This window comes from Meleagris gallopavo, chromosome Z (genome assembly GCF_905368555.1).
Source record: "Meleagris gallopavo chromosome Z, MGAL_WU_HG_1.1, whole genome shotgun sequence".
Classification (NCBI taxonomy): Eukaryota; Metazoa; Chordata; class Aves; order Galliformes; family Phasianidae; genus Meleagris; species Meleagris gallopavo.
This window is the reverse complement of record NC_139435.1, coordinates 1,275,449-1,289,764: the sequence shown is the minus strand read 5'-3', so window position 1 is coordinate 1,289,764 and position 14,316 is coordinate 1,275,449. Positions and strand designations below refer to the sequence as shown.

Genomic DNA, 14,316 nt, shown 5'->3' with positions numbered 1-14,316 from the left:
TACTGCAGTGAAAGCTCCAGTCCTACAATCAGCATCACGTCGTGCAAACATGCCTTCCATATTCAAGCAGGGTCTATAGGCCTCATTGACTCATTTCTGAATTACCCCTCAGTACAAGTCCAGTAGAGAAGAGCAAAACAAAACCTCATACAACTTCATTAATGTTCCCTTAACCAAGCCCAGCGTTGACATCTTAAAGGAATATGGGGATTAAAGGGCTCTAAAATACACTCAGAACAAATTTTAAAAGGAAGTGTACAATGAATCAGCCATGCCTCCAGCTCCCTACCTCACAGACATAACAGTTTGATGATAAGACACCCACAGGATGCTCGACTGTAACTTATGGGTAGTGGACCACACTAGCTGAAAGCACTTGGTATTCTAGCAGATTATAAAATCTCTGGCTATGCTTGTGCATACAGTGGCAATTTCCATAACAGACAGAGCACTTCATAAGGAGTTGTGTCTAGCATGACACCCACACCAACCAGACAGAGCTTACGTTTTCATTCTTATTTTATAAACTCTGCCCCCAAGGAGGATAAAGTGACAGAGGTTCTGCACAACAAAGGCATTGATTCCTATCAAGGTGCAATAACTGCAACCATTTCAGGTTTCCAGCTTTCGTACCTGTTTCAAGTATGCACCAAGTCACTGTGAAAGCTAAATTTAAAATTGACTGCAAAGCTCTAAATACTTGCCAAACAAAGTTTGACACTGTTCATCCACTCCAAGAACTGACTCCTGCAAAAATACTGATATGATGCCAAAATGATGTTCAGTATCTCTGCATGCCATGAGTTCAGGGACTGATGGCAGAGATGCTGTTTGAATGACAGAAAGAGAAAAACTGACTGAGGAGACATAATTTTCCAATACACAAACCGCAAAAAACACACAAAAGTTCTTTCTACTCCCAGTAAAAACACTGCATAGTCAAATGAAAAAGATAAACATCTTCTATTTAGCAAGCTCCAAGTTACATGGGGAGCTCCAAATTACATGGCAAAACATCGACCTGACCTGACAAGCTACATGGACTATGTTTAAAACAATTTAATCCACTGATCTAGAAATTACTAACTAGATTTTAATTCTCTATAGACTGTTCACCAATTCTCTATAGACTGTTTACCAAAACCATCATTTTGGGAGAGTTTTGTAAGTAGGCAGAGTGCAGAAATGGAGCAGAAAGGGTGTAAAAAGAGACAAGAGCCTTCCAGCCTGCCGTCGTTTTGCTCACATCACTGATGTACTTATTTAGTAAATTTACACAGTCCCAGGAGAGCCCATGTTTAACATAATACACTTCCAATTCATGAAATAGCATTAACAGAAATGGCACACGCATGCAGAGCAGCTGCACACAATGGTCTCCCTACATTTGTTCATGTTAATGCTGCAATTAAATCATGCAGTTGCACCACGGGCTGTCACCAGGACTTGTTTTTGTGACTGCTGCAGAAGCTGGAAGCTGTTCATTTGGGAACAGCTCAGCTTATGCAAATCTTCACAGTATTTTAGTGATAGAGAAACGAAAAAGAGCTCAAAAAGAGGAAAAAAATACATAAATCTTCAGTAATAGTTTATTCTAATCAATATGGCAATTACAATAACAACAAAGGTGCAGTGACAGCAGCCACTGCACATTAAAATTTAACAGAAGCATTAATGAGAATGTTGGGCAAGAGCAAGAACACGGCTAATGAGTACATTTTCCATCTGTGCTAGGTCTATTTCAGGACAACTCTCTTAACTGCAAGAATATAAAATTCTGCACTTTCAGTTTGCATAAAATCTTTCATAATGAGCAGCTCTTTAACCTAGGTGATACAGAATTCCTGTCCAAGAGTAGCTGTTAAAAAACCAAAGGCTTTACAGCTCCTCTCCATCTCCCAGGCTGCTCTGATCTAGAAGCAGAAAACAAGACCCAGAAGATTACATTTTACAGCAAATCCCTAATCAGTGTTTAACAGAAATGACAGCACAAAAAAAAAAATCTCCCCAAACTGGAAATTAAGTGAGAAACTCAAGGGAAAAAAAAAATGAGAAAAAAAATCCACTAAAGATTTCTAAAAACAAGTGCAAGATCATGCTTAAGGCTGTTGGTGAACACTATTCAACGATCAAACCGTTATTCAGACTAGTTGGAATACCAGTTTTCTCTAGAAGTTGCAGTATGATGTTAGATTTGATGCTGGAAGCAGATGCTCCAGCTGCTGTACGAGAGGGATCTTAGAAAACTGATGCTTTTGTATGAAAATGTCAGTGGAAGAATACTTCGCCGCCTCCTTGGTTGCAAGAAATGATTCCACCCTGGTGGCTTTCTGCTGAGAGTCATCTGATTGCTTCCACCTGGCCTGGCAATAGGAAATCCATGGATAATCTCAGGTGAGGTCAGACTTTGTAGCCAGGGACTGCCATATGTATCCAAGCATGGGAATGTGTCCACTCCATGCCTTGGCTCCCCATGCTGTGAAATGGAAAAGCAGCCTTCCATGTAGCAGGATGAGGAGGGGCTCAATCCCACTGCCTAGCAAGCTTACAATTTCTCAAACAGGAGCTCATTTGAAGAAGTGAAATTTTTGTTTGAACATTTGATATCTCCAGTCCCTTGTCTTTGAAAACACAGGTCAACCGGTTGGTTGTCTTCATCTGATTATTAGTAAAAGGAATTTTTAGGAGACTGCACATGATCTAGCTGCAAGTAGCAGTTATCCTTACCCTGATCAGATGTTTGAATGTATGTTTGGGAACAAGCCTTCCTGCTGGAATTCAGTACGCATTCCAAACTGGAACATACAGCTTCCTAGCAAATCCTCTGGATAAAGAAAACACACCTGTGTTTAACAGAATACTTACAGATTTACAGCCACTGCTTCTTCTGCAAGGAGACAATTTCCAACCCAAAGAATCTTTATTCCAGTACAGGTGTTGTTGTATGCGCATACATGCAATCGTATAAACATTTCTGGGGTGTCAGAGGCACGATGCCAAACTGTCATCCTCTGTAACACCATGAGCAGTTCACTAATGTACCCTAGTATCCTTAAAGCTATTTCTTACTAATGAATTTAAGTATCTAGATATCAAGGAATGTAAAACTGAACCTTAAGCATTAAGATGTTTGCATTAGGATTAGGATGATCTGAAAGACTTCCTGTACAACCCTGGGACCGAACCTAGCTGAGACCATTTTATCACAACATTCCTCCTTCATCCTAATGGTTGGCAGGTAAATATTCTGACTTGACCACAGCCTAGAAGTTTTCAATGTAATTGTTTCAAGAAAAATAATTAAAAGAATTGTTCCACCTACTGTATTGTGAAGAATGTTCCTGTTTGTTGCAGGGAGTTGGACCAGATCCCATCCAATTCAAATGATTTGATGAGTGAGATGTACCTCAATTTCAAGAACTGCTCATTTTGTGTTCAGCCCGTTTCCTACAAGAATTCAGACTTTTGCCAAAGCCGAGGCAAGTTTAGGGCCTAACTCCAAAAGATTTCACTGAAGCTGCTGGGACACCACACAAGCAGAAGACATCTGGGTATAATCACATCCCAGATCAGCACTATCATCAGTTCTGAAGCTATAAACACATGTCCTTTGCATGAGAAGGGTTATGTGCCACACATCCAAGAACTTACCACTGCCACCTATATTAATGACAGTCGTCACAGTCTCTGTAGGGTAAGAACTGCACAGCTTCTCATACGCATACATAGAAACTGCTGAAGTATTTAGAGGGCAATGTAAGAGCAGCTTACACAGCTGGAAAGACAACAAGCCTTAAGGCATGCAGCCTCTAGCTAAATTTCTCTTTAAAGCAACAACATATTCCTTCACCAGTCCAAAATAAAAGTTTGAAAGCCTGATAACTATCACACATGGTTTTTCTTGAGAATACAAAGGAAAAAACAGCTAAGATGATTCTCAGCAAATGATTCATTTCTCTCATATTCTCCTCCCTAATCCTTCTCTCCAATTTTCTATTGCACTTCAGAAAGCACTGCATCTGGAGAGATACGACACCCCTGCTACAGGAACAACCAGTTGTGAAGGAGCTGTTTCTTGACTGCAAAGCCCCACTTCATTGAAAACCTATTTCATTCCTACTGAAAACTAGTTTGTTCTGAAGGCTAAAGAGAATTCTCAGTTCATTCCATTAGTACTATATATCTCTATGTTCAATAGTTAGAGACTCTTGTCGTACTGAAAAAAAATCTAAAATATTAGTAGCAGTGCCAAGAATTTTAGTTGTTTACAATTATTAGGAATTATTCAGGGTTAACTCCATTCTGAAGTTTTTCTGTTAGCATAAAACTCTGCCCTGGTCTTGACCACAATCCTCTTATGAAATCCAGTTTCCAAATTTATTACCTACATGACTTAGAAGAGTGATGGGGTCTCAACTCTGTCATTATTAATATCCATGACAGACAGACAAGTTTCAGATCTCTGCCAAGTCAAAATCTGCCCACTGAATTGCAGCACTTCTACAGTAATCTCAACATGTTCCAAAATATGTGCAGAAAGATGGTAATACTTGACACAAAGGAAGAAATACCATCCGGATACTTATCTAGAAAGGTCAAACATGGAAACATTTACTTAAAACATCAAGCAAAAATAAAATGCAAGAGTTGTTGGACCAACATGATCTGCATTTTGCATGAGTCCTAATGAAACTCCAACTAAGAATTTATTTTTTTTTTAAACCAGTAACAGAGCTTCAATATTAACATTCTTCACATTTACATCAGGAATGTTTTTATGCCCCCAAATGTGATTAACGTACAGGTATGAATTTTCACGTCAGCCAACCAACTCATGAGTGAGTTCAAGAGCTATCAGAGAGCCAAAGAGCCATTAAGGTTAGAAAAGACCTCTAAGACCAGCAAGTCTAACCCCAATCCATCTGGCCACGTCCCACGGCCAACTAAACCACAGAGCCACTCTCCTCCTCCCTGCATCTACTCTGCCATGAGAACCACACATCTAACACACATCTCCGTTCTTTCTACCTTATTGGGCAGAAACAGAAGATGGAAAGGACCAGACAACAATACAGGAAACTTATGCAATGAAGGATTTGCTTCTGTGCCTTCCTGTTTGGCGTTTCATGCTTTCCACAGTGAAGGAGATACACCTATAACTTCATAATATTTAGTTTTCTTTGAGTCAAATATTTGTTGATAAAAATAAAATGAATAAAGCTTACTTAAGCTTTGGGGCTGACAATGGAATCTACATTTCAGGATCTCCAAATCGTTCCCAGCAAATTGCTTAGAAACATCTTTTTTGGAAGCTAAAATCATAAAATCATTTGAGCTGAAAGGAACCCTTTGTGGCCATCTGGTCCAACTCCTCTGCAACGCACAGAGACACCTACAGCTCCATCAGTGCCCAGAGCCCTGTTCAGTCTGACCTTAGGTGTCTGCAGGGATGGGGCACCACTACCAATCTGGTCAACCTATGCCAGCTTCTCCACCCTTAGCAAAAACGCCATGAACATCCCACCAGCAGGACAACTTTAACACTGTTTTTGTGAGGTCATATCCAATCCTACAGCAAGGATCAGCACCTTTCTTCCCACTTGCTCCAGCCCTTCACCCACATTGAGAGCAGGCAGAAGGACCAGGTGATGTAAGCTCCATCAGAGCATCAGACAGATCCTATGCTAGTGGGAGCAGATGGTTTCTCCCTGTAGCACTACAGCTGCTACCTCCCATCCACCAGCCATCCCCCAACCCATGGGAGTCACAGCTACCATGGGCAGTTATCAAACAGACACTGACTGATGTAGGTTGGCACTAGCACAGCCCTGAACTTGGTGCAAATTCTGAATTTAAAAACAAAAATCAAATTACTGAGGAGCAAACTAAAATTCACTCTTTCCTGTAAGGATAATAATTCAATTTCCATGTAATACAGAAATTCATTTTACAGTAATGGAAATCCATTCTTTTCATCAGGATGTCTCGTTCTAGGTGCCACATTCTTCTCTTCTTAATAGTATTTTTCTTTCCCCAAAGTGAGTCACTCTGGATAATGCCACTTGCTTGAAAGAGAAGAATTGACAAACAAACCCAACTGTCCTGAAAAATAATGCTTGCAGCTACATACTACAACTACCACATACCAATAAATTAAAACTTCAATCAGAAAAGAGAAGTTCCAAATCCACTCTACAATAGCAACTGGCTTCAGGAGAAGGGAACAAAATTTGTATCTGTAACTGCTCAAGAAGTTTCTACTAATACACTGTCAGCACATGATCTCTTTGGCTTTGCTCTGATTTGGCTGTAAAGGCTTTTGCAGAAAGAAGGAAAATGTTTTTAATGGCTTGTTCAAAGGGAAAAACGGCCATTTATCAGGTTATGTAAAAATCTTATACTTGTGTTGGAAACTACAGCTTGGCAGAACATGTTTAATTACCACTGCCTTTCTAGAACATTAAGTAAAAAATAACTGTGTTATAATCGTATTAAGGGTTTGAGACAAACATTTTAGTCAAAGGTCTCATTAAATCTTAGATCATTCTTTAGAGTTCAGCTCTTCCATGGGTGTACAGAAAGAGAGAAGTACAGCTCCAATCCATGGAAATGAAAGAAAGATGGAAAGATTTCCAAGCCCAAACATAAGGGAGAACATCTTCTGCTCACAAAGAAAGCATATATCACAGAGACGATGCTCATTTTGCCAAAACAACTTTTTCCTCACATTACAAAATTCAACAAACTCTCCATACTCTGACCACACACTACAGTCAGATAAAAAATTCTGTTTAAGGAAAAGTAAAAAATTTTCTGTATGACTCTGCAAGACCAGACAATTTTGAAACACATTTGTTCTAATGCACACAAATATTCTCATTAGTGATTAAACAGATTAAAGCGTCCATCTGATTTTGAGTTTCGACATCAGGGATGCTTCACATCAGCCTCACCTTTGTGGCCACTCTCTGCTCTGCCCCATCCTTCAGAAGTGGCTCTGAGGAGACATCACTGAGACCTTCCAGCACTAGAAAGGAGCTTATAATAAGGATGAGACTGACTTCTTACGCAGCCTGACAGCGAGAGGACAAGGGGGAAGGGTTTTAACCTAAGGGAGGGAAGATTTAGATCAGATGGGAGGAGGAAATTCTTTACTGGGAAGCAGCGAGGCCCTGGCACTGCTGCCCAGAGCTGTGGGTGCCCCATCCCTGGAGGTGCCCAAGGCCATGGATGGGCAACCTGAGCTGGGGGGCAGCCAGCCCATGGAAGGGGTGAGGCTGGGGAAGCTCCGAGGTCTCTCCCAGCCCAACCATTCTATGGTTTTATGATCCCACATGGGCTTCCCACAGGCTGCAGCTCTCCAAGCACTGCTCCATCATGGGAGCTATATTCACAAACCAAATTCACATACTAGATCTGACCTCTTACATAAATTGTCTACTGCTAACTGGAAAACTATAAGCACTGCTGGATCTGCAGGAACTAGAAAGTTCTGCTGCGTTACTGTAAAGATTTAATGTAAGGTTTTACTGCAACTAGCAGGTAAGTAAGCTCACTGTTCCATCCTTGACAGTGCAAAGTGTACTCTTTAGGTATATTTAATTACAAAGTGGACTCCCTTTCACAGCCAAAGGCTGCTTTAATTTATTCCAATCTCTGGAGTATTTTCTTCTCTCTCCCTGAGGAAAATTATTTGTAAAGCAAATAAAACCATTTTGGAACATAAGTTTGATGAACACAATACATGTTAGAAAACTATCAGATTTTGGTAGTTAAATATTAATTTTATACTAGGATAGGGTTAAAGCTCGGACTGGTATGTTTAATTGCTGATGACTGAAAAATTAATCATGGTTTATTTCAGAAGCTGAAGGTGACAGCACAGACCTCAAGCTTCCACAGGCAGGCAGCATTTTTTGTCGTTGCCCTTTTATTATTTTATTTTCTTTTATATTGGGTTATTTGAAGCTACTCGAGGTTTTAGGCTATCAGGATAAACGTCAGAGAGATAAATCACCAACATACAACACACCTCATGAAACTCACTGCAGAACTCTCAGTAAACAAGCTGGAACATATGGTTGCAATTAGGATTTGTATTACCACAGGAATCAGTAGCTCTAGTCACAAACCACAACTCATTATGCTATGCACTGTACATCCTGAATGATAGTCTCCATTCTCAGCAGTTTACACTTAAACATATGAGAAGAAACAGAATTCCCAACTTGTCTGCCTCACCTTTGTGCCAGGGAAGATCCTCCTGGAAACTATGCTAAAGCACGTGGAAAGAAAGAGGTGATATGAGACAACCAGCATAGCTTCACCAAGAGCCAGTCCTGCCTGATCAACTCAGTGGCCCTTTGTGATGGTATAACTGCAAGAGCAGACAAGGGAAGAGCCACTGCTGCTATCTCTCTGGACTTCAGTAAGGCCCTTCAACACAGTACCCCAACACATCCTCCTCTCCAAATTGGAAAGATAAGGATTTGATGTGTTGACTGTTTGAAGGACGAAGAACTGGTGGCAGGATCCAATCCAGGTAGTGGTGTAAATGGCTCGATGTTCAGATGGAGATTCATCTCTGTGAGGTGTCCATCTCTGTGAGCAGTGTCCCGTCAGTAGTTGCACTGGTGTTTTTGTGATAGGATACTGGGAAGTGACTTCAAACTAAAAGAGGGGAGAGTTAGACTGAATATAACGGAAAGTTGTTGTTTTTGGTGTTGTTTTTTTTTTTTTTTTTTACAGTAGAAATGATAAGGCACTGACACAGGTTGCTCAGAGAGATAGTGGGTGATTCTATGATTTAAGAGTAGGACCCATAGCAAAATCTATGCTATTACACAACCATTTCTAATTGGTGATTAAGTATCAAAAGCATATTGGAGAAACTTACAAGAAAAATTAACAATTTCCTGAATAATTATACTAGAATTCTTCTGTTTGCAGATCGTTGCAGTTGAAAGCCACAAATGTTTGCTGCACATGGGGCTGGGGTATGCTACTAGAAGTGCTATTGTAAAAGAGTACAACTCTTCTATACTCTCACATCACTCAAAATCACCAAGATAAGTTAAAGTCAAAATTCCAACAGCCAAACAAATGAACCAAAAAAAAAAAACAACCAAAAACACCACAGTGTGTGTCAAATTAACTGTGCAAAAGCTTGATAGCAAAAGCCATCTCTGGCAGATTTATGCTGCTTTCCTGTGTTGTTGTGAGGAAGACAGAGGACACATTTAAAAAAAAAAAAAAAAAAGTAAAATGAGGAAAAAAAAAAGTATATGAAAAAAAGTAAAGGAAAACTCAAAGGAGATATTCATGTCTTAGTCAGACAGCAGTTCAGCCCAGCAGAGATGATGGTCAGGATGATGCTCTGCTAGAGTCCAGCTTCGTGGGCAGCTCTTGCAGACTGACCACCCACAGTTACATTACTGCTACTCTCCAACTTGAGCTGCAGCCACACATTTTGCTACAGTTCAGACATATCTTTAGAGAAATTAAGAAAAATTTAAAAATCTGGACCCTATCTAGATATTCACATCAAGGCAGAATCACAGTGCCATGATCACAGTGACAAGAGGATGATGCCACTACGGACTGTAAGCAAGAAGCAAGCTTAACAGACAGAAGTCAGAGAAATGCCTTAGATTTTCATTTTCATTTATCCTAGGCAAAAACAGGCAATTAAACATTGACTAAGAACCAGGGAGATGGAGAAAATAATAGTTTATGCAGAAGAACGTACACTAGATTTGTGACAAATCAGAAAGGTACTGAATATCTAAAAATTCCACTTGAAATATCTGTTAAGTAGAAAAGAAGTTTGGTAGAATAGTATGAAATAAACACACATTGTGAAAGCACTTCTTCTGTCTTTATACTTTGACATTTTTAATGTATATAGTCAAAACTAGACTTTCCTCTTCAATTTTAATATTGAACACCAGATAAGAATAAATAGCTTCCTTTTGATGCTAAGGATAACTGTACAAGATACACACGTCCCAAGGTCCTGAAAGAACTGGCTGATGTGGTGGTCAAGATGCTCTCCATCAGCATTTAAAAAGTCATGGCTGTCAGGTGAAGCTCCCAGTGACTGGAAAAAAGGTAACTCCCACTTATAAGAAAGGGAGAAAAGACGACCCAGGGAACTACAGGCTCACCTGTCAGTGCCTGGGAAGATCATGGAGCTGATGCCCTGAGAGAGATACTAAGACACATGGGGGATGAGCAGGTGATCCAAGACAGCCAGCACGGGTTCAACAAGGGCAGATCATGTCTGACCCATCTGGTGGTCCTCTATGAAATGACAAGACTCAGTAGTTACAGGAAGATCAACAGATGGCATCTACCTGGACTTCTGCAAGGCCTTTTACATGGTCCCACACCATATTATCATCTCTAAATTGGAGAGAGATGAGTTTGAAGGGTGGACTATTCAGAGGATAAAGAATTGGTTGGATGGTTGCAGCCAGAGGGTTGTGGTCAGCAGCTCTATGTCCAGGTGAGAGTGGTGATGAATAGAGTTCCCCAGTGACTATGAAGTGTTCCTATACATGAAATCGTTGGTACAAAAAAAAAAAATGATGAATAAACCTGAGTATATACAAGTCAAAGATGTACTAAATAGGTTACCAGATTCCTTCTTCAAGTACACCAACGCTGAATGACATCATGCAGACTGAAGAACACACTTCTACGAAAGTCATTCATGTTCAGGAATGTTTATCTAGTTCCAACGGAAGAGCTCAGACAGGAGAAGAAAAGTAGTTGCTGATGACTACACACTGAATTATGCAATTCATATTAATTCTCCTGCAGTACATTTGTGGGCCAGATGAGTTGTGAAGATCAGCCAGGTCAAGATAAATAGCCTTCCATTCACTTCTTCCAGGTACAGCATTGTACCCATTACAATTGTAATCATCTGAACAGCACATGGTAAGTCAGCTAGAATCTACCACTGCAGTAGCTCCTAAGTACTTCACGATGCACTGCAGTGTGGTTGTTTTTTTTAGATAGTGAAGTGTTCCAAATGAAACCATTTAATTTGGCTAATTTTTAGTAGTCTTAAGCAGTACTCATACTTTTATCTTACCACAGTATTTGTTTGGCACTGTGAAACAAGTTTTATCTTACAAGATAAAAAATTTGCTTGCCCACAAACAGTTCTCTCAACTTAATAAACTGAAGTTACTGAAGCAAGTGCTAGCACTCAAAAGGAGAGAATTTTAAACTGGCAATACAATTTCTGAAGCTCACACAATGTACCTTCTGAACCAGGAAAAATTACTTTTTGATTCATAATAAGTAGTTCTATTCTGTACTGCTGTGCGTATTGATGTGATTTATGCGTTCACAGCACGTGAACAGCACACCACTAGATCTAGCAGCACAACTGCTTTGCACACCTGCTAAAAGACTACCTAATAGAAGATACAATACGAAGTTGACTCAAAGCCAAAACCACTACATAGAAAAATGTTCTTTATTAACAAAAGCTAAGATTTCATTTTCCCTCTCATTCCAAAACCAGAACTGTTTGTTTATCTACTGGAAGCTGACATAATTGATAATGTAATTCTAATCAAAGTCTTTTATGTACAAGATGAAGAAATGTTCCTGCAGCATACTGATAGCTTACATGCAGTTGAGTCAAACAAAGGCAAGTAACCGGTGTGAGCACGTTGTCTGTGTGGTTTCAGGATTAGGGAGGCTCATGACAGAAAAAGAAACAGGGTACGGTAGATGAGAAGCAGGAGAAGGTTGACTGTGGGAAAGGGTGAACTCCTGCTCATGTTTTGTATAGTGATCACTCTGCTGATCACAAGAAAGGAAAGGGGAGGCTGTAAATACAGTGCCTAAGCAAGAGTGCTCACTTGCTGCTGTGCAAGTGGCTACAAAACACGCAGAACTTAATACAAGGAAGCAGATGACTGTGGTGTCAAGTCATATAATTCCAAATTAACAAGTGCAGTAATTATCTGAAGCCTCAAGGTTTCACATGAAAAATGAAGGCTCTTAAAAACCAGGCTCCTATCTCTTTCCATCCGAAGTTTTTTGAGCATTATGCATTTTAAGCATTAGAAAAAAGCCAATTTTCAATTCTTCCATTCCTTTCAACATTTATCCAGTAAAATCATAAAAGATTACAAAAATAGACAAAAAAATAAAACAACAATACAGACATCACTTCTGAAGTTTTTCACAGTTGCCCATTGCTCAGAACTTGCTTCAGATTCATAACCAACTAGCATTTGTGTTGCTGTTTTCAAATCTCTACTGCACTCCACACACACACTTAATGCTATATAAACCAAAAGATTACAGAGGGCTTAACTCAGAGATGCTTCCAATGGACAAATGTGCCATTTACTTTATCAGTCTTACTGCATCCAAATTCCACGTACTGTCCAGCACCATATACAACAAACAAACGGACAGAAACATTAACTGTGTGCACACAAACAGAAAAAATATCATAATTTTCTAACAGGATGCAGCACTTCTTTTCCTGGAAGGGTCACGAGAAGGCTCTTTGTAAAAGCAGTTTTACCTAAAGCTTTATACGAAGACACTTAATTCACCAGAGGATAAGATGGCACTTTAGTTGCTCACAAAAGAAGCAACAAAGTAAGTGTAGGAGTGTGCCAAGGCAGCTGTTAAGGGAATGGTTCAAGAAAAGGGAAGGGGGTGGAAGTGTGGGAAGAGACAAGAGCAGATGTAGGCAGAGACCTCAGGATTTTGCATTGAGAAATGCAGATTGATTTACAATAACTGAGAAACGCAAATTTTATACACAAGAAGTAGAACTTGTGGGGATATGATCTCAGAGGAGTTATGGAGGAAGGTAAGAGTGGAGACAATCTGGATGGACTTTATAAGCTCAGCAAGTGAAAAGAAAAAAAAGCTCTTTTGCCTGTGGCAGCATTAAGGCAGGAACATACTGGAGCACGACTACAGTGGTCGTGAGATCAAAACAAGTAGAGAAGCACAGAGAAAACTGCTCTCCAGCCACAAGCTGAAGTACAAGCCACATACAGAGAACTAGTTCGGAAAGCATTTTAAAAGCAATTTTCTCCAGCAATTGAAAAGAAAGAACATACCTGCTGGGATAAAATAAAATACATGTCATAGGGAACAATTTAATTTCTCTTCACTGTTTAAATAAACAGCAAACCAAGCAACTGTTCTTTCTATGCATTAGGGGCATAACCCTACCATTGCCCCAACCATATCAACTGGAAGTCAGAAAGAAGACAGTGTTCCAGCGAAGGTCGTGTGTAACCTCGCTTGACACAGACGTTGCAGTATACAGGATACACTGCACTACAAATATGTGCTCTCTTACTGCCTCCAAGAGGAGATCCATGAGCACTGTCACAGACTGAAATGTTTTCTGGCAGAGCATATGCAGCACGAATTTCAGTATTCCCTAGAGACGCTTCCAGTGACTGATTTCACAAAAGATCAAAATAAATAGCATGTGTTCTGACAGCAACTGAATTGTAAAGTGTTATTTACACTTATCAAATTAAAGTAACGTGTACTGCTGTAATATATATTACATATATATATATATATATATTACTTTTAGCAGTACATTTTGTTTTATTCTTATTGTATGATAAAGAAAATCCTTTACGAAGATCTTTTGCATGTAATACACATAGCAAGAAAACATACATCTGGCATGAAGAAGAGTGACCAAAACAACAGTGCAAAGTGTAACAAACATGAACAGTCATTTTCTTGGCTTTCTTAAAAAAAAAAAAAAAAAAAAAAAAGTGTCATTAAGTTCCCTAAGTACACTAACACTGTAACTTGTCAGAAAAGAAATGGGTTACAGGTGGGTTAGTAGAAGGGGTTTGATGAATTCCATGCAGAAGACTCACTTGCCACCCCAGATGCAATCCCATACAGCAGTCCTCCTCCATCCGTTTGCTGCTGAAAGACATGTGTCCCTGGAGGAGGGCTTCTTTCTTGTCTAATGAAGTTGTAGAGCAAAGTTTTCACGAGCCTGCTGGTATATGGGAGACTGCAAAGACAAAGAAAACCACAAAGGCTGACTTACAAGTAGCAAGATTTAGCTCAACTATTACGTAGTCAATACTACATATTTTTGTTTGCTGGAACTAGGCTTAGCTTAGATCTCAGTTCTTCTCAGAATCTTTTTGATCACTTCCTACATCTGCAAAATAGCAGATACTTGTTATCTGCACAGCAGAGACCAGGTGGCCTACAAAGCAGTCCTGAGCACTGTGCCACTGTACAAACTAAAAGGGAGAGCACACAAAGGTTTGCCCTTGCAAA

General features: G+C 39.7%; 1 protein-coding gene across 1 annotated transcript in view; it reads right to left on the bottom strand.

The window, feature by feature from the left end:
- DYM (dymeclin) overlaps nucleotides 1-14,316 on the bottom strand; it is a 151,389-nt gene that overhangs the window by 103,860 nt on the left and 33,213 nt on the right. Inside the window, exon 8 of the mRNA XM_085212991.1 lies at nucleotides 13,899-14,041. Coding sequence (XP_085069117.1) covers nucleotides 13,899-14,041 — 143 coding nt within the window. The remainder of the gene's footprint in view (nucleotides 1-13,898; nucleotides 14,042-14,316) is intronic.